The sequence below is a fragment of the Rutilus rutilus genome, assembly GCF_951802725.1.
Source record: "Rutilus rutilus genome assembly, chromosome: 2".
Lineage (NCBI taxonomy): Eukaryota > Metazoa > Chordata > Actinopteri > Cypriniformes > Leuciscidae > Rutilus > Rutilus rutilus.
The window spans coordinates 2426350-2446208 of NC_140210.1; the positions used below are offsets into that span (position 1 = coordinate 2426350).

Here is a 19859-nt window from a genome sequence, read left to right on the forward strand (position 1 = left end):
TGTTACATATGTTACATGTACTTACCATAGTAATTAAAGTAAAGTATTAGATGCAACTTACCCTCAACCAAATCCTAATCCTACCCTAACTCTATAGTACAATAAGTACATGTTGTTCAATAAAATAACTCATGGCTTAAATATATAATTACACTGTCATAATGGTCTAAAATGATTACATTAAGTGATACAAGGTATTCCTCCTGGTTCTGGAAGCACTGGAATTCAAGTTTGTGGTGATATGTAAATCCATGTTTGTATGTTATTCTTTTCTTTCTGTTTCTTTTACTTTGTGATATGGACCTAAGGGTCTGGAATAAAGAATTAATAAATTAATTAATAATGACACCTTAAAATAAAGTGTAACCAAAGTTTTCCTTTAAAGTCCATTTTAAATCATTACGTTTTAATAATCGTTTGTAATGCTTTTAAAGAACTTTTTACATTGTTATTTACTTGCAAATAACATGCAATTAAGTGTCCAAAAACATTATGTAGTTTGCACTAGAATATATTTAAAGTATAATTTCATTAATATGTACAGTACCTTTAAGAAAGTGGATGGATGGATGAATACATAGATGAAATCTCTCCATATATTAATTTTATACATTAATGAAGTCTGTTATTTATTAAGAAGTTAAGTATTTCTGTTAAAACGTGTAAAAAACACAGCGGAAATATACAATTTTGTTAAAAATAGCAGGGCACCACAGTAATTTAGGTAAGGTGGCACGGTTGATAAATTAAGTTCACACAGGTCCACAGGTGTAGTTCAGCACATTAACTATGAACATGTTCCACTAACCACAAAATAAAACCAGTCACACAACAATGACTGAATTCATTTCCCGCTCATTTTAATCTAAAATAAATATTTTTGTTGTTTTGCATGTAAAGTGTGCTTTTGCAGTCTTTAATATCTTCGTACTAGCAATGACATTCTGACATTTTTAGTGTAATTTGAGTATCAGAATACTGTATTTAAAGCAGTGTGCAATGCATTCAATATCCACAGCTTTGCCATGTGCCTGCATTGCAACAAATCTGACCAAGAGAGGGCACTCAAACACCATTTTACAGTGATAATCTTTGTCATAATCACATTTAAAATGCACGCACTGCACACATTACACAAACCTAACCGTGTCTTCAGTGTCTCCCATGTTCCTGGTTACATTTTGAACAATCTAGTTCATTTTCACAAATAATACTTGCATCAACCCCAATGCTCCATGCACAGCGCTCGTGCGTAAGCGGAAACCATGACGTCATATCAGCTGTTTTGGCCCCCAGTGCAGTCTGTCGCAAGTGTAGACGTCATTTTCGGTTCAGGAATACATCACGGTTATGGTAGTAGCACTATGCATGCACTAGCACTGCTTGTACAGTAGTGTGTGTGTGTCAATTTGACGGTTTGTGCTGCTTTGGAGACGAGAAAGACGCAGAGCATGGCGCCATGAGCTGAGCGCGGGCACGTTTAAGATCAGAGGCACCGCGTTTGAGATCAAAGGCACCGAACATGCAGCAGTCCGAGAGCGGTGGAGGGGCGGCGACTTCTGAAGTCCAGCTCAACGAACAACCCAACGCGCTCATCGCGTGCAAAGTGTGCGAAGAGCTTTTTAGTGAGCAGCATTTAAAGGTAGGCGTGCACGCGCTTTGCTTTTACCCCGATTAATACCCGGTTTATCGCAGCGGGACCTGATGTCGCGGAAGTGATAGCCATAAATTGTTGCCCCTAAAATGATTCATACTGTATTTACTGAAGTGTGACTTGTGGGACATGAGCAGTGCACTAAAAAAAGTACTATGGTACTACATTGCTTTGTGGATATGTACCATGGCAATACCTTGTTTTCTTGATCATGGCACTGCCATGTTGTTGTTGTTTTTTGGACATTGTATCATGATGACAGTATAATGTTTTTTGCATAAGCACCATGGTAATACAATGTTTTGGACATTTACCTTTGGAATGGCATGTATTTGCTAAAATGCACCAAAAAGTACCCTGTTCTTTTGAACATTGTACTATGGTACGTACAACCAACCATAGTATTTTTTGGACATATTACATAGTACCACAATATCTATTTTGTTAGACTGCACAGATGTAAGCTACATTCATTTGAATGAGTCCATGGCCTGCAGAAACGCTTCAGATCTGATTGTGGGCCTTGTCAGTTTTATATCGACCTTACCTTTAACAGAAATACATTGTGATTTCACTTGTCTTGGCCATACTTGTAAATCCTTGGTTTCCTCCATCACATATCTTCTACATAAATAGCCATGTGAGACCCTGGTGCCACTATATAAGCCACTCTGAATTCATTTTTGATTTATAATACATTTATAATAGCCTGTGGTTATAAAAAGGGGGTGTTCTGTACATAATAGAGCAGTGATTCAAACTAGATTTTTACATTTTCTTTAGAAAAGCTGCCAAAAACTCCCTGCCATTATGTTTGGCTGCGTTTTGAGGGGTTGCCAAGCCAATGCCAATCTGGTGTTTTTAAACGGTTGCTATGCGGTTGCTGTGGTGTTTTGTTTGGTTGCATATTTTTTGGCCCGGATCATAAGAACCCTTCCCAAGTAGTAATGGGAGAAACAACGCTTTTCGAAATTTTGAATCAATCGAACCTATTGCTTTGCAAAATTATTCACTGTTTTGAAGCACAAGAAACGCCAAACTCTGGCGATGCCTACTGATCAGAATGATGTAAATGCATTATAATTGAAACAAATGATTTGCAAAGGCAAATCTTTCTTAATGCTGTGATTTATTAACCAACATGGACCATTTTCCAACGTCTCCCTCATTTTCCCTGTCTAATAACATGACTGTATAACCCGTTGGGGTCTTTCTTTGGTCAGGGTGTTTGAAGCTTCCACAAAGCCTTGGTTTATTTTAGCACCACACCTGCTTTACTGCTACAAAAGGACATTCAATGAGGAACCAAACTCCTAGAAAGATCATTGACCGCAGCTGCTCACATGGAAAATAAAATAAACCTTTGTGGCTTTTTTATTTTTCCACTGACACTGAGGTCAAAAGTCGATCGCTGTCTTAGCTCATATTTATCCCTTGAAGCCACTTATAAAGCGATTGTTTTTCTCTGTCTTGCATGACTTTCATCCCAGTATTGCTTAAATTGAGGCTCATTATGTAATATAATTTCCAAAGAGATCTATTTTTAGCAGGAACTATCCCATAAGAACAATGGAAAATGTTAAGCTAAGAAGGCCAAGTGTCTGTCAGACTTACTAAATTATAAATACACAATCTGCACTTTTCCATAAGACAGAGTAATAAAAATCTGATGTGAAGGTGAAAGTGTGTTAAATGTTAAAAGACATTGCTCGTCTTGGTTTATTATGCAGAGATGACTATAATATTTTGCAAAAATTGTTTTCATTTTAGCATGCTTGAATATCTATGATACTTTTTAAAAGTTATTTTTTATTGTAAACTTAGATAACTAAATTGTGACTAATTGAAATGGTCGGCCTTAAAATACATTTGAGATTTATTATTCAGCATTGTTCTAGGATCAAGCATTTCAGTGTGCATTTTGTTATTTATTTTTTTATCTAAAAACAGCTCACAGATTTATTAACACTTATACTACAGGGCTGGTAAATGCTTGAATCTGATTGGTTGACGAACATTCTAAAGTGTGCCATTATTTTCAGGGAAACTCGCGGCTAAAGTAGTTCAGGCAGGTCTTGACCGCATTACTAGCCTGACGTCGTCATACTCAGATTCTAGTCAGAATGTGAGTCTGAAACTGCTCCATTGGGCTGTGATTAAGGGGTGTGTTTCAGTCGAACCAGGAAAGAAAATGCCTTTGCATTGATAGACCTACAACCAATCAGAGCAACGGATGTTCTTCATTCATCTTTCCGATCGACAAATGCCTTGATCGCGGTTCTCTGTTCCTCTTTTACAATTAATGTGCTGTCGATATCTTCTATAACAGACGCGATGGCGGAATCTACACATGATGTTTCATAAATAAAGTTCGGGAGGAGCACGCTCAAATAATCAATCCAATCAACTTGTCATCAAACAATTACCATATCTACCCTATCAGCATGAGAGGAAGCATATATTCATTCACTCAGTCAACTCACCTAACATTTATTGACAGTTTCCAGCATCCCTCCACTCACTCTCGGCCTGTTCTTCCACAGCCAGGAATACGGGGGGAGTACTTTGGGTTCGGGCCGAATACCGAGCCGGAGCCTCTCCTCGCACAGCACGCCAAATATGCATTTATTCTATCTGACTTATTGTAAGTGTGAACTCGTGAAATCTCAATTCTCCAGCGGCAGTCATCTTTGTTGTAAACGAATTTTTTCTGTTTGGTGACGTGGATGATTACGTTACTGTTGATCATCTGTCCATCATCGTATAAAGCCCGCCCTGACAATTTGATTGGTCCGAACAGCTCTGGTTCGAGCATAGTTGATCAAGTCCAGACCGAACTTCCCGACCTAAAAATGTTGTGGGCGGGGCTAAGATCACATCCAGGCTACCGCATTACAGCTCCATATCACTGCGCCAAACGATTTCAGTTATTTCAAAGATTCTTACAGCCCACAGAACCAAAACCCACAACGACACGGACAAAACAAATAAATATAGTAAACAATAAGAAAAAACGACAAAATGTTTTTTGCCACAAAATTAAGTTTTATGATGTATGAAAAGCACATGCTCTCTTCCTCCCGCTCAAACACACACAAATAGGCCTACAGTACGGACACACACTCGCACAGTAACGTGTTGTCAGCGCTGCTCTGACAATTTGATCAGCAAAATAGTTTTACAACTTAAAAGACACTTGAATTTCTCAGTAGTGAGGTAATAACGGCGCTGTTCTTGAAGCAGATAAACTTACAGTTTCACTATTAGTAGAGACGCTGCTGCCGAACACTGTTGAGAGACGCACAGATTCAGGTATCTCTCTCTCTCTCTCTCTCTCTCTCTCTCTCTCTCTCTCTCTCTCTCTCTCTCTCTGTGCTATCAGTGGCTCAAGTCTCCGTTACTAGCTCTAAAATGAATTAGCAACGGAGGCATGGGTGAGATGCGTAAGAAATGAGTCCCACACACAAGAGCATTTCAAGGACAAAAAAACTGACAAATGTCTTGAAATACACCATCTGAACAGTGTCTTGAGGTGTGGTTACTGCAGTGTAAGCGGAATAATTGACCCTGATCGGTTGAATTATTAAGAAGGCTCGACACAACATGAAACTGTGCTGGAAGTCTCACCAGGGGCTCTACACATGAACTCCAGCACTGAGAATGTTGTTTGTGTACACAGAGTTTACTAAAAAGAAAGATTTTGAACAACTCAATTGATTTTGTCAGTCAAAAGTAGTCGATCTCCGTAACAGGGAGGAGAGTAAAGATGGAAAGCTCCTAAAGCTTAGTTCAATATAAATTCACGGATAATTTGTTATTTTGTCGATAGTGAAAATCAATATTGATCATGTATTTGAAAAAGGATCCTCAGATAAGAAACAATACTAAAATTCAGAGTCAGTTCATTCGCATTCGGAGATCGACTATTTTTGACTGACAAAATGCCGGCGGACACAGCAACAGTGAGTTGTTCAAAATCTTTCTTTTTAGTAAACTCTGTGTACACAAACAATGTTTACAATGCTGGAGTTCATGTGTAGAGCCCCTGGTGATACTTCAAGCACAGTTTCATGTTGTGTCGAGCCTTCTTAGTGCTTTAAAAATAGTGATTTTTGATGCTATCATAGAAGTGATATCATTCACTCCCATTCACAAGGCATTTTGACCTAAAACGAAAATACGGTCAATCTTAAAAGTGGCGTTTCCATTCTAATTATGCTTTTAAACGAAAGTTTGCCTCGGGTAGATTAACAAAAAGAGCCTAGGTTGCATTTTGGCGAGAGTTACGGCCATATAAAATAATGTGGCGGGCCGGAATAGGCCCGCGGGCCTTGAGTTTGACACATGTGCTTTAAATGATTATTGAGAGAAATGATGAAATCTCCAGCTAAATGCGTTTTCTTTTTCAGACTTTGAAAACATACAGATAAGCTCATGATGATACTCACATTTAAGAGCGAGCTGGTCATTTTTCATCTAACAAAAAGCAGTGATTATACAAATTTTACTTTTTTTGTATATGTTTCGACATTTTGTACTGTTTAGCTCCTTAACTACAACACAAGTGAAAAGAAACTGTGTAATGGTTATTCGTGCGTATGTAACACATGCTGAATGGCCATTTTCTATCTTGTAGGTCTGCCCTTAAAAGCATCGTTCATGCATAATTAAAATTGTCATCATTTACTCACCATCATATCTATCCAAACTCGTATGGATTTCTCTCTTCTGCAGAGCTCCAAAGAAAGACATAAAGATAGTGTGAAATTAATCCATAAGTCTTCTGAAGTGACATGATCGTTATTATCTTGCTACGGCTGCTTTACAGCAGAATCTGTCTCATCCATATTTGATGCAGTTTGCGTCTAATTCTGTTACTTTCCTGTTTATTATCGGGAAGCTGCTTTGAAACAATTTCTGTTGCATAAAATGCTATAAAAATGAAGGTGACTTGACTTGACATGATCATTTTGTATGATGAACAGAGATTATCATTTGATCATTTGAGGGCTGTGTTTGCCAAATTTTATGTTCTTTTGTGTTCACTTGAGTTTGGAATGACATGATGAAGAGAAAAATTATGACAGAATTTTCATTTTTGGGTGAATTATCACTTGTTATTAGAGACATATAGATGGTTGAATAAGCTACACTACTGTTTAAAACTCACCAAAGCTGCATTTATTTAATAAAAAATGCAATAAAAAATGTGAAATATTATTACAATTTAAAAGAACTGTTTTCGATGTGAATATATTGTAAAATGTAATTTATATCCTGTGATCAAAGCTGAATTTTCAGCATCATTGCTCCAGTCTTCAGTGTCACATGATCCTTCAGAAATCATGAATGAATAAGAATTCTGAATTAATGACTAAAAGAAAAAATCAAATAAGAAAACAATCGTACTAACTCCAAACTCCTTTAATGTTCTGGGTGATTGCCAGTGTGTTGCTGGGCGTTCCGGTGGTTGCTAGGTGGTACCTGTGTAGTTGTTAGGGTGTTATGGGTGGTTTCTAGGCGGTTGCTATGTAGTTGCTGGGTGTCCTGGGGTGTTGATTGGTGTTGCTGGGTGTTCTGGGGTGTTGCTAGGAGGTTGCTATGCAGTTGTTGGGTGTTCTGAATGGTTGCTAGGTGGTTACTATGCAGTTGCTTGGGTGTTCTGGGTGATTGTTATGGTGTTGCTGGGTGTTCCGGTGGTTGCTAGGTGGTACCTATGCAGTTGCTAGGGTGTTCTGGGGTGTTGCTAGGAGGTTGATATGCAGTTGCTGGGTGTTCTGGGTGATTGCTAGGGTGTTGCTGGGTGTTCTGGTGGTTGCTAGGTGATCACTCTGCAGTTGCTGGTTGTTATGGGTGGTTGCTAGGAGGTTGCTATGCAGTTGCCTGGTTTTCTGGTGGTTGTTAGGTGGTTACTCTGCATTTTCTAGGGTGTTCTGCTTGATTGCTAGGCTAGTGTGTACGTTATGGTTAAGTTTTAGACATTTGAGGTGACTTTATACCTGCTTCAGTGTCTGTAGTGGAAATGTCTGCCTGGCTGATGTTTGACCACCAGCACTAAACACTACCTAACTCATTTAAATCATCTTAATCATTATTAAAGAGCCAGCAAAACACTGCTCAAGTGAGAATGCCTCTCTGCTGTGAGAAAGCATGGGCAAATGTTTAAGCTGTTCTGCACTATGGCTGAGCGCACATGTGACTCAGCTTTTGTCCCGGGATTGACTCGGTCCCGTATGCATGAGCGCTCGGTGTCTTTTCCTCCAGTGCTGCACTGTAAACCTTTGTTCTGCATTTTGCCCTCTCGGTCTCCATTCAGAGCAGGTGACTGTATGTTTGAGCTTTAAAGCTAATGCACAGATGGTGCGTTCACCCTATGGCCACATGTGACATGAAATACTTCTTCAGTTGATGCATGAAACGCCGGACAGGCTGCACCTACAGTACACAGAATGTATTCAATCTATTTATTTAATACAAAAAATATTATAGATGGATTATATAGGATTAAGGTACACAATACGCATTATAAATGAGGCACATACACATATATTACAGCTAGATAAAGTTTGCCAAGACAATCTTTGATATTGGCTTAAAGAAGCATGGACAGAAAGTTTGAAGTAGATTTAATACTTTGAAATTTGAAGGACGGACAGACTTGACTGTATTCTGGGTGGTTGTTATGTAATGAGTAGGGTGTTGCTATGAGGTTGCTTAGCAGTTGTTAGGGCGTTCTGGATGTTGCTAGGAGGCCGCTATGCAGTTTTTAGGTGTTGTGGATGTTGCTAGGGTATTGCTATGCAGTAGCTGGGTGTTTTGGGTGGTTGCTAGGGTGTTGCTGGGTGTTCTGGTGGTTGTTAGGCAGTTAGTCTGCAGTTGTTTGGGTGTTCTGTGTTGTTGCTGGGTGGTTGTTAGGAGGTTGCTATGCAGTTTCTGGGTGTTCTGAATGGTTTCTAGGTGGTTACTATGCAATTGCTTGGGTGTTCTGGGTGATTCCCAGTGTGTTGCTGGGTGTTCTGGCGGTTGCTAGGTGGTACCTATGCAGTTGCCAGGGTGTTATGGGTGGTTTATATGAGGTTTCTATGCAGTTGATGGGTGTTCTGGTGATTGCTAGGATGTTGCTGGGTGTTCTGGTGATGGTCGCTAGCTGGTTACTATGCAGTTGCTGGGTGTTCTGGGGTGTTGCTATGCAGTTACTGTGTCTTCCAAATGGTTGCTACGTGGTTACTATGCAGTTTCTTGGGTGTTCTGGGTTATTGCTAGGGTGTTGCTTGGTGTTCTGGTGGTTACTCTGCAGTTTCTTGGGTGTTCTGGGTGATTGCTAGGGTGTTGCTTGGTGTTCTGGTGGTTACTCTGCCGTTGCTGGATCTTATGGGTGGTTGCTAGGAGGTTGCTATGCAGTTACTGGGTTTTCTGGTGGTTGCTAGGTGGTTACTTTCCACTAGGGTGTTCTGGGTGATTGCTAGCCTAGTAGGCTGCTGTGCAGTTGCTGGGTGTTCTGGATGTTGCTAGGGTGTTGCTATGCAGTTACTACAGTGTTCTGGGTGGTTGCTAGAGTGTTGCTAAGGTAATCTGGGTGGTTTTAAATAGAATATCAATATGTTGGCTTTCTCAAGACAAATAAACGAGCATGAGAATAAGTATTGCACTGGTATTATAAACAGAACGCTGCGTTAAAATTGTGTTATTTAAAGCACTGACATTTGAAGTAGCCTAGCTTAAGTGTCCATATACATTTATGGGGCTACTGTAGATAATATGTAAATCACTCATATATTACATCATCATGCGCTTTTGTGCAGCTGGATATAAATATCTTCTGGTGGCTTATGTGTACCACAACTATCCGCTGTCTCACCTCCACTTGTCTTTGCATAACACCCATCTAGTGTCTGCTTGCCTTTGCATTTTTTCCATCACCTTATTTCGGTTTCATATTTCCATTTTTCCATTGAGTCAGATATGCACCGTCCTTCCATAATACACACACGCAGTGCATTAACACGAACGGGTGATCAGTGTAATCTTTAAACAAGTGAGACTTGTGGGTTACTGTCTAACCATGCAGTCTTTACCATCAACACATTTTACACACACAAACAAGAGTGAGTTCGCCACAGTCAGCTTGTTTTGTTGTTGCTGTTTGGTGTCAGTGGTTCCCACGGTCATTGAAAACCTGGAAATGTTGGGGAATTTTAAAACTGTGTTGGAATAATCAGTGTTATAATTCATGGAAAGTTCTGTAGAAAGTCATAGTGATGATAGTCTGATTTGTGAGCGAATCTTTGAGTCAGTTAAAAATTAATCAATTGAACCAGTTTACACAATGGATCATAAGCAAATTGCTATGAATCAAAATGTATGTGTTGCTAGGGTGTTTTGGGAGGTTAGTGGTCAGTTCACAGAATTAATCAATCATTAGTAAATGGGAATGGATCAAACTGATTAACCAGTAATCCCAATTAGGCATTGTTTTATTTATCTATAAGAAATTGTTATTTTTTTGATAAGGAAAGTTGGCCATCTTGGCCATAGTAGTGTAACATTTATTTTAAAACGTACACTGGTTCAACTAGGCTACTGTACTGTATATGTGCTTGCGAGATGGTTTTTGTAATCAGCCTCTCAAGAATTATATAAAAATTTGGATTTAGATTTATCGGCCAATATATCGGTAATCGGTTTTCAAATATAAAGAATTATCGGTTATCAGTATCGGACAAAATTTTAATATCAGTGCATTCCTAATGGTAAGGTTACTTACAGTTAACAATTAAACAAATCTTTTTTTTTTTTCTGTAAAAGTTATTAAAAATGTCCAAGGGCTGCACGATTTGAGAAAGAAAAAATTATTTAATTAAGGTTTTTCTGATAAAGTTTGTGATTTTAAATGTGGTTTAAAAAGTTCCAGGTTTGCTTGTTTGTAGAATTTTGGTGAAGTTTTGTGATTTATATATTAATATGGCTTTAAAATAATATTAAATAATAATTACTAGATCATATTATTAAAAAAAAATACTAATAAAAATATAATAATATTTATATTATTTTAGTATATGATAATTATTTTAGTATATGATAATTACAAAAAAAAAACATAATAAAAATATTACTATTGGGATATTTTACTGTAAAGTAAAAATATAATATTTAAGGTTTTATTTTTTGAATGATATATAACTATAAAATTGCAATAATTAATTCATTGTCAAATGTTAATCGCAAAAAAAGCTTCTTTTTTGTTTATAAGTGCTTCTCATTACGAGTATGGGAAGACGATTGGCGCATGTTGCGTTTGGTAATCGCTCTAATAAATATCGCGATTTTGGTTTTATTTCTGGTGTGAATCCGTGGGTTAATAGTCTGATTATTGTGAAATAGTTTTGGTATCAGGTGCAGTCTGGGCACTTTCTGCTTTCTGGAGACAAGACAGAACAAGTGAGACTTTGTGCTTTGTGTTCACATTGTAAAAGAATGATGTTTGAAAGTAGTTAAACGACATGGCGATGTTGTGATGGAAAGGTGAGAGACAGTGGGATTGCCACATGGAAACATGCTGAAGGGAGAGAATGAGGATATTGGACTGAGTGATGTCATGAGTTTCCAGTTCCTCATTAGGATTAGTCAGCAACAAGGAATGAGAGACTGACAGACAGAGAGAGAATGAAAGGAGGAGCTGAAGGAGAGAGAGAGAGAGGCGGTCCTCAACAGTATCAGCGGGACTATAAGCAGCATTAGATAAACCTGCGAGTAAAGCCGTGACCTCGCAGCACTTTTAGAAACTTCTGCTGGCACGTGTGGCGGAGTGGCTTTTCTCTGGAGAGATTTCTTCGGGAACAGACTCTGAACGTCTTACGTTGGAAATCCCAGTAGAGTCAGGCAGGTGATCGTCCGCACATGCAATCTGCACATTCTTCTGAAACTGAATCATGCATCTTAAAACTACAAAGTGCAACAACTTGTGCCTGGTGGCCACATCGGTGGACCACGAGACATTCAGTCGGCCACAGATTCGGGTAAGAGTCTGATCGAAACTGTCAGGTTGCATTTCTCTTTCAGGTTCTGCTGCTAATTTTGCATTTGTTGCATCATGTTTGTGTTTCTTTATTTGGACTCCCACAAGCTTACATAATTGGTTTCTTTCGTTCCTTAAACTAGCCTGGTCGTGTTAATCTGCTGCTCCTGCAGTTCTTGATGGCCTGTTTGGTTTCGATAATCAAAGGGATTAGAGGCTTGAAGCTTTTTGTTTACATATTCGATTTTTTGAGTTTGGGGTTGGTATAATTTGCATTAAATTGATGCATGTGATGTAAAAGATTCTATTTCAATTCAAATCTGTTCTTTTGACAAATCAGAAACTGTTTGAAGGGAAAATATGAGCAGTTTGACTAAATCTGGCACCCTTTTAGCTGTTATCTAGATGGAAACCTTGTGGATTAATGCATCTTTTGTTAATGTAATGTTTTAACATTCCTTCATCATACCTTTTCAAGTCAATTTAAACAGGTCGGGTATGGGATGGTTTGTTTATATTCTTTTTCTTTTCTTTATTAATTATTATTATTATTATTATTATTATTATTTTTGTATTATTGGTAAAGAGACATCTGTAAGATTTTAAAAATTTTTATTCAATTTAATAATAATTTAATATTAATCCTGAAAAAAACACACAAAAAAAAAACAATATGAAGCAGCACAACTATTTTCAACATTGATAATAATCATAAATGTTTCTTGAGCATCAGATCAGCATATTAGAATGATTTCTGAAGGATCATGTGGAGTAATGATGCTGAACATTCAGCTTTGATCACACTAATAAATTACACTTTACTATATATTTACATAGAAAACAGTTGTAATAATATTTCACAATTTTACTGTATTTTTTTTTCAAAAATATTTTTAAAATCGGTTACACTTTATTTTAAGGTGTCATTGTTACAGTGTAATTATATATTTAAGTACTGAGTAATATTAAGCAACTACATGTACTTACTGTAGGGTTAGGGTAGGATTCGTTTGAGGGTTAGTTGCATGCAATTATGCATAATTTACTGTTATTACTATGCTACGTACATGTGTTACATGTAACAAGGACACTGTAAAATAAAGTGTTACCTTAAAATCTTACCGTCCCCAAATTTTGAGCAGTAGTTGGACCTCGTTCATAAAACTACAGCTGGGATGAATTTTTTTCTAAATCATTTTGTGAGACCAATAAATAAACAGTCCTCACATCGAGTGTTTGCAGGCCGGTGTTTTGCACACATTATATAATACAAAGAAAAGAGAAAAACATCCTGCAACCTGTAGCTAGCAGAAAAATCCAATGTTTGGTGTGATGACAGAAACACTACTCATCAAATCTTGAAATGAATGTATTTCTTGCATGTTACAGCAGTGCCCTACTCGTTGTCATGATTGTGTCACATGGGTTCTTTGTTTTCCTTCCATACATGATGTTGGCGACCCTCTTGCGTTGTTTATGATTCTTGTTTCATCTCAGTCCAGTTATTTGACACTCCCCCCCTCCCCCCCCCCCTCTTGTTTTGCATCATCAGGAGCAGTTTGAGGCTTTGTTCCGTGCGTTTGATCCAGACACATCGTTCCAGTTCTTCAGGAGCTTCAGACGGGTTCGGATCAACTTCACCAATGCTTTAGCGGCAGCCGAGGCCCGAGTCAAACTCCATAAGAGTGACTTCAATGGAAAGGAGATGCGTCTGTATTTCGCGCAGGTAATAACCATTACAAAGAAGTTATAAAGAGATTGTGACAGAGTATTTCCGTGGTGCCTTATTTTTATACCACAGTACTATAGAGCTGCACGATTAGTCGTTAAAAGATCGCTATCTGGATTCAAACACCCACGTGTGTCTATTAAACCTTTGGCAAAATCACACCAGAATATTAAGGTCTGCGTTGGCGCTGATCCAGAGAGAGCAGTCGTCATGTAAAGGTTTAAAACAGCTTCACAAACAGTCTTTTCAACCACACAGTATCGTTATTTCTGTGTTACAAATTTTCATATTATCACAGAAGTTCACATATTAACACTGATGTCTACGTTAGCGATCAAAATAGAGCAAATCACCTTTTGAAAAGTAGCTTGATGCTTCAAGTGAATTATGCATAATAATTATGCATACTTTACTGTTATTACTATGGTAAGTGCATGTAACATATGTAACAAGGACACTGTGAAATAAAGTGTTACCAGTCACTGAATCATTCATTCAAGAGATTCGTTTAGAAATGCTGATTCATTCAGTAATGAAACAAGTGGATTTTTTTATTACTTTATGAGTGAGTCATTGAATCATTCACTCAAAAAAAAAAGATCTTTTAAAAATAATTATTTCAAATAATTACATTTTTAATTAGATGGCAGCATTTAACATCTTGTCTGAACATCTAGTAAATTACATTATGTTGTTTAGTTGTCTGTTCAGAATCGTGATCTCTTTTTGAAAAACATTCAAAAACATGAATTTTTGAATTCATGTTTCATGAATTCAAAAATCCCCCCCCGAAAAACATGATTTTCTATTTATTCAAAATCGTGCAACTCTATGGTTTTGCATGGTACTCCACAGAATAGCATGGTATTTTTTGTTTAGTGAGGTTTTTATTAATTATAAAGTCTTATGAACAAAGATTATCTCAACTATTACCACGTGGGTGAAAGTACAACCAAATATGTATGAATAATTGCACAGTAGCATTTGCAGAAAGCATTAACTTTATGATCAAATTACCCTAAAATACAAAATAAAAGCCTATTTAGCGATATTAAACATTCATTTCCAAACGCACAAACATACAATAACATTTGAAAAGCTATAATAACTGGAAACAGCTTGTAAAAATAAAACTATTAAATAAAATATTTTATATATATATATATATATATATATATATATATATATATATATATATATATGTGTGTGTGTGTATGTATGTATGTATATTTATTATTATTATTATTATATTTTATATATTTTTTTTTTTATAAATGTTGGTTACTATTTACTATTTTTCATAGTGTTATTTTTTTTAAAACACAGACATCATGCTAATTATTAGTTGTAATAATAATGAATAATAATGGCTAAAAAATGTATTGCTTCCATTCAATAACAAGTGAGATATTTTGACCACCGGTTTCCATTTAAAAAAATCTGATCACCGTATGCAAATTAGCCAGAATGCATAGAAACGCCCTGCTCACCTGGTTTAGCGTTGTGGATTCCTGTAGCTCAAACAGTAACACAATTCTCACGAAATGCATGATCTGATCAAATGCAATGTAATTCGCTATGGATTAATGGATAAATGCATAAATGTAAATGCAAATATTTTTTTAGCTTTCTCCTTTTTTTTTTTCTCTCGTTCTCTTCTTTTTTTTTAACTGCTACCATCAGGTAGATGTTAGAGAGCCATTAAATCCTGCACAACCAGATTTAAGAACAGCTTTTTTCCCTAGAGCTGTGAACGCTCTAAATCAGTCACGTAACTCGCAATGCAACTAATCATCCGCATATCTGCTAATGCATCCTTTTTACATACATTATTTATTATAGTGCTGCTGCATTAATGTTTGTTCTGTTTACCATCAGAATATACGGTTTTATCTGTTTTACTATGAACAGTGTTTACAATCATGCACGTATCTATAATACTGATGTATTCTTGTACTACTGTTTATACTGTGTATTGTTTAAATTATATTTATATTGTTTACTTTATTCTACTAGTTATTTAGCATTACTTATTGTTTCATGCATCTTTTTTTTAGAGCTGCTAACTACTAAACATTTTTTTTGTTGCTTTTATTTGGTTCATCTTAGGTCTGACAGAAAGTAACAATAATGTAAATATAGTAATATAGTATAAATAATATAGATGCATATATACATACAGTGCTATGCATAAGTTTAGGCAACCATGCTAAAGTTGACTAAAAAGAGGAATAAAAAATCATATTTTGCAAATTTAACTTAATGCCTTATTTTAAAAAATTAGGAAAAATCCAACCTTTAAGGACACCAATTTTCTTTGTGAATGAATAATGTATCGTAAATAAATAAATGTTCTTCCTTAAAAAACAGGGTGCATAAGTTTGGGCACCACTATGTTAAATTCCCATAGAGGCAGGCAGATTTTTATTTTTAAGTATTTTTTTTTTTTTTTTTTTAGGATACTATGCATCCTGATAAAGTTCCCTTGGCCTTTGGAATTAAAATAGCCCCACATCATCACATAGCCTTCACCATACCTAGAGATTGGCATGGAGTACTTTCCATAAGATCATCTCTCAATGCAAATCAAACTAGCTATTAGGCTAACTGAAATAAAATCATGCCAATCTCTAGGTATGGTGAAGGCTATGTGATGATGTGGGGCTATTTTAATTCCAAAGGCCAAGGGAACTTTATCAGGATGCATAGTATCCTAAAAAAATAAAAAAAAAAATACTTAAAAATAAAAATCTGCCTGCCTCTATGGGAATTTAACATAGTGGTGCCCAAACTTATGCACCCTGTTTTTTAAGGAAGAACATTTATTTATTTACGATACATTATTCATTCACAAAGAAAATTGGTGTCCTTAAAGGTTGGATTTTTCCTAATTTTTTAAAATAAGGCATTAAGTTAAATTTGCAAAATATGATTTTTTATTCCTCTTTTTAGTCAACTTTAGCATGGTTGCCTAAACTTATGCATAGCACTGTATAACATACAACCATACATTAATTGGAACAAGAAAAAGAAGAAAACAGCAGGCTTGTATAGTTACACACACACACACACACACACACACACACACACACACACAAAAAAAAAAAAAAAAAAAAGGGCATTGAAGAACAATAAAGCTTCTTCTTCTTCCAGTCGGTGCACATCGGCAGCCCTCGCCTGGAGCCTCCGAAACCCGAGAAGCAGTTCCTGATCTCCCCGCCAGCGTCGCCCCCTGTAGGCTGGGCTCAATCGCAGGACGCCATGCCCGTCCTCAACTACGACCTGCTGTGTGCTGTGTCTAAACTAGGACCAGGTATAACCCAGTTACCTCTTTTACATGCTATACTTGTATACCGTATACCTTCTGAGCGCTGCGCTATATTTATCAACAACATATGCGGCATATGCGCTTCCATTCGAGAAATTAATACTTTTATTCAGCAAGGATGCACTGAAGCGATGAAAAGTGACAGTAAAGATATTTATAATGTTGCAAAAGATTGCAATTTCAAATAAATTTGGTTCTATTCATTTCTGTTTCCACAAAAATATGAGGCAGCACAACTGTTTTCAACACTGATAATAATCATAAATGTTTCCTGAGCAGCAAATCATCATATTAGAATGATTTCTGAAGGATCATGTGACACTGAAGACTGGAGTAATGATGCTGAATATTCAGCTTTGCTCACAGGATATAAATTACATTTGACTGTATATTCACATAGAAGACAGTTGTTTTACATTGGAATAATATTACACTATTTTTACTGTATTTTTGATCAAATAAATGCACTGCCTTGGTGAGCAGAAGACACTTCTTTCATAAACATTAAATAATCTATATTAAATTGCTACAATTTTGCTAATCCACAATAATACTTAATGAAAGAAATTATTTTTGCTGTATTTTCCTAAATATGACCTATTATGCCCTTTATCAAAGTCTTAATGTTGTTTTCAGGCTCTAGAACAGGTTTTCCTGCTTGAATGTTGATTATTCTCCTCATATTCTCCATTGTTGCGGCTCCTCTCTTCCCAGTCTGTCAGTAACGCTCTGTTTACTTTCTGTCTCTATGAAGCCCCTCCTTCTTAAAGCACACTGTGCTCTGATTGGTCGGCTGGAGCAGTGTGTTGTGATTGGTCGAGCGCTTCGAGCGTGTTTGGGAAATGCCCCGCCCCTTACCATAACCGCCAGTTTAACACACTACTAACTAACTCAACCAGGCCCCGCCCCTTTATTCTGCATATGAATTATTTAAATGAGGAATATTGTGACTACAATGTGACCACTCAAGACTACAATGGAGGCGTTTCAGGGAGTTCAGAAACACTGACACTCATATAGAGAAGAACTGGAGCTTTTTCATGCTCTAACACTAAAGAAGGATGAACATGTGAAAAACAGGACACTTTTATAACATGACGCTTACATGTATTTGCAGGTGAGCAGTACGAGCTTCACACTGGAACCACCAACACGCCCAGCGTCATCGTACACGTGTGTGAGGACGACAGCTCCGAGGACGAGGAGGAAACGGCAGAGACCGGCAAACGCGATCGACCCAAGATCATCCAGACCCGTCGCCCAGACTATGTCCCGTCCGTTAACCAGTGAGCGTCCCGCTTCATCTTCACGACCAACACAGGAATAACTAGGAAACATGCAGTCATGCAGTTTGTCATCCTCACCACCGGGGACGGTGGCGAGCGTCAAATCCTCTTCCTAGTTAGCGAGGAAGTCGACCATCCTCATAATCTCGCGTTTCATTTCTTAACATCCATCTCTGATGGAGTCAGGGACCTGGGAGAGTTTCTCTCGTCTTATGAATGTCATTATTTGCTTGACGTCACAATGTGTATTTGTGTGTATTTTAATAAACCGAGAGAAAAGCGACGGAGAAATGCGAGACGTGTAGCACAAACAAACGTGTGTGAGGTGTGTGTATCATCCGGGGGCCACTAACATGTACTCGTCGCCATTATCATGTATCATCTCTGCGTTTAGTCAGTTAAGCACTCGTACAGTCTTTGAGAAGTCATTATTATTGTTGCTGAAGTTCTTCGCGAGCTCCTCCAAGTATTATGCACTTTAAAAATAGAGCCTTATAATGTGGTAAACCGACAACAACATGAAGTACTTGTCTTTGTGTATAGAGCGCAACTGTGAACGCATACTTTTTTCCGCCTTGGTAAAGTGAGTCTTTTTTTCTCATTCATTTTCTCCATCAATCACACGATCTGATCCGAAGCCAAAAGGTATATGAACATTGGTAAAAAATTAATAAAATTCTTGTATTAATCTGTGCACTTAAATTCTGTTACGAGGGAATGAACTACTCAACCCATGGGTCAGTGTGAATGTACGGAGGAGGAAGAAAATATGAGACTTTATGTCATTTTCTCACAAATGTACAAATAAATAAATATATCTCACATTATGTTCCTTTAGGAGGTCCGTATGAATGACACAAATGCATCAAAATGAATAAAAATAAGAGTAATCCATTGTTAATTAAAGAAAAAAATCAACAAGTACATCCTTCCAATGGTTTATAGTCATAATTATATTATTTTTACTTTATTCATGCATGCAGCCAATTATTTTAAGTAAAATAAAAGATTGACTATAAATTGGCTGCATGCATAAATAAAAGAATAATAAAATACAATATTGACTATAAAAAAAGTCTAATAAAATATTAAATATAGATCATTACCTGCTGAATGCATAAATAAAATAGAATATTGACCATAAAAATAAAGTAAAATAAAATATTAAATTGGCTGCAAGTATAAATAAAATGAAATAAATGTATTAGGTGATAATTTTATAAGTTGTTTTGAGTCTAGTAAGTCATTTGCAGTGCATCATGGGAGTGAGCAGTTGATTTGATTGTTATTTCCATAATTAAAGCGACTTCTCTGATTGGTGAATCTCTGTTCATCTAGTGCAGAATTCAGCTAATAAATTGAATGATTTAAAAAAGAAAATAATTATAATAATAATATCCACTGCTTTGTGGTTCTACAGAAACATTTCTCATAAAACCCCCAATGGAGAAAGTGAATGTGATCTTTCTGTTGCGCTCTCTGAACCGCTCTGTTGTGCTCTACTGTCTTTGGAGATGTTGTCCTCTTTTCCATTACTGTAGGAGACGTTCTGTCATCCAGTGATTTTAAGCAACTATAACATACTGTGTATATTTGATGTGTTTGAATGTAGCCAATATCTTAAAAAAATAAAATAAAATAAAAAGCTTCAGGATTTCAATCAACAACAACATCAAAATCGTATTCGTTAGGTAGAAAGAACATGAAGGGAGGAGGCATTAACCTTTAATAAAACTATCTTGACCAAAGAACGGAATCTAATGTTTATTTCTGTCATACGAACCGATCTTTGACACAAACAGCAGCTGATAGATATTTAGATGTGTGTAAAGTCTTGCATTTGTCAA

General features: G+C 36.7%; 1 protein-coding gene across 2 annotated transcripts; it reads left to right on the top strand.

The window, feature by feature from the left end:
• Window positions 1-1103: 1103 nt before the first annotated feature.
• rcan1b (regulator of calcineurin 1b) lies at window positions 1104-19659 on the top strand. 2 transcript variants are annotated; one of them, XM_084401568.1, is made up of 4 exons: window positions 1104-1642; window positions 13222-13395; window positions 16552-16711; window positions 17844-19659. In XM_084401568.1, exons 1-4 carry the CDS (start codon window positions 1523-1525, stop codon window positions 18014-18016), a joined length of 627 nt encoding a protein of 208 aa, XP_084257694.1. In that variant the 5' UTR covers window positions 1104-1522; the 3' UTR covers window positions 18017-19659. The 2 variants fall into 2 exon arrangements, with proteins under 2 accessions (XP_084257694.1, XP_084257695.1); XM_084401569.1 differs by lacking the exon at window positions 1104-1642 and adding an exon at window positions 11305-11670 and having other exon boundaries at window positions 17844-18911.
• The last annotated feature ends 200 nt before the right edge of the window (window positions 19660-19859 follow it).

Excerpts from the sequence above, each read along its gene's own strand:
- rcan1b (XM_084401568.1), top strand. The coding sequence starts at position 1,523 with ATGCAGCAGTCCGAGAGCGGTGGAGGGGCGGCGACTTCTGAAGTCCAG. Across the intron at positions 1,643-13,221 it reads TTAGTGAGCAGCATTTAAAG|GAGCAGTTTGAGGCTTTGTT; the intron begins GTAGGCGTGCAC and ends TTGCATCATCAG. Across the intron at positions 13,396-16,551 it reads TGCGTCTGTATTTCGCGCAG|TCGGTGCACATCGGCAGCCC; the intron begins GTAATAACCATT and ends TTCTTCTTCCAG.